Genomic DNA, 1,265 nt, shown 5'->3' on the forward strand with positions numbered 1-1,265 from the left:
GATCACTGTTATTTGTTGTCAATTAGTCCTGAGTTTGGCTATATCGCCAATATCAATATACGAATCCTAACATTTGGGTCAACTATTGATAAAGGTATATGTACAATTACCTCTATACTCTGTCTAGATATCATCTATGAGAATAGTAATTAATACTGTTAGTGGATCGATCGCCGAATCTCCAACAGACCCATCTGTTTCAGGCACTATCAGGCCGCCGTGCATCTGGCCATTCCTATTCTTCTTATTTTTGATATTGATTTATTATAATCATAATTACAGTCGTAATTCTTATTATTATATTTGCTTATTGTTGTTATTATCTTATTCTTGACATGTTGATCTATTGATCCTCAATCCATCTCTGCCTCAGTCCATTTTCTCGACAGTAAGGAGTTTTCCTGCAGTTCTTCTCCATGCTAGTCTTCATAATACTGTCATCCTTTCTCTCTCTCTCTCTCTCCACTACATCTACATCTACAACTACAACACACGAATGATTAAGTCAACCAATCATCCCCGGTCGATTGACAGCCTGGGGTCTCCAGGTATAATCCAGGTAAACCAAACAACTAAAACCACATCGTCATCTTGTCATTCTCTCTCATCAACAACTCAATCACTCTCACCGACTTCTTCCTCTTCCCCTCCTCGTTCCTTCCATTGGTTCATCCTTTATATAATTTTAGTCCTGTCTCATCCATTCTATTTACTCTTTTTTTCCTCTCTTTTCCCCCTTCCTTCTCTCTCTCTTCCTTGCTGGGGGTTGTTTGACTCTCTCACTCTCTATCAGCACATAAGGTTGAGTCGGTTCTACACCAAAACCCGCCGGATTAATTTCCCTGCCACCGACTAATGATTCTTGTGCTCCTCTCCTCTCCGATAAACCCCCTGCTTGTCGGGTCCTTTTGATTGTTCTGTCTTGGCTCTGGGGGTTTTATTTCATTTGATTTTATTCTTGATTTTTTATTCTCATTTTTATTTGTTTGGTTTGAACTAATTTAAATTTTTTCTTCACCTTCTCTGTGCGTTGTTCCATCCTCCACACTTACTTGCTCTCTTTTTCCTCCTTCTCCTTCCTCTGTTTGTTTGTTTATCAATTTCTTATACTTGAAGTCTTCTTTGTCTTCACTTGTTTCCCTCTCGACCGCCCAATTGACCCCAAATTCAACAGTTGGGGGAGATCGACAGAAACAGAGGGTCCCAGATACACCACATCCGAAAAGAATCGCCAAAAGAGGATAGAAAGAAAAAGAAAACAAAAA

At 39.4% G+C, this 1,265-nt stretch overlaps 1 protein-coding gene across 1 annotated transcript; it reads left to right on the forward strand.

The window, feature by feature from the left end:
• The first annotated feature begins 378 nt into the window (after positions 1-378).
• On the forward strand, positions 379-1,265 carry BDW47DRAFT_103268 (uncharacterized protein). Its single transcript, XM_024812033.1, has one exon. The coding sequence runs from the start codon at positions 497-499 to the stop codon at positions 854-856; it is 360 nt and encodes a 119-aa protein (XP_024673568.1). The 5' UTR covers positions 379-496; the 3' UTR covers positions 857-1,265.

This window comes from Aspergillus candidus (genome assembly GCF_002847045.1).
Source record: "Aspergillus candidus strain CBS 102.13 unplaced genomic scaffold BDW47scaffold_13, whole genome shotgun sequence".
Lineage (NCBI taxonomy): Eukaryota > Fungi > Ascomycota > Eurotiomycetes > Eurotiales > Aspergillaceae > Aspergillus > Aspergillus candidus.

Excerpts from the sequence above, each read along its gene's own strand:
- BDW47DRAFT_103268 (XM_024812033.1), top strand. The coding sequence starts at position 497 with ATGATTAAGTCAACCAATCATCCCCGGTCGATTGACAGCCTGGGGTCT.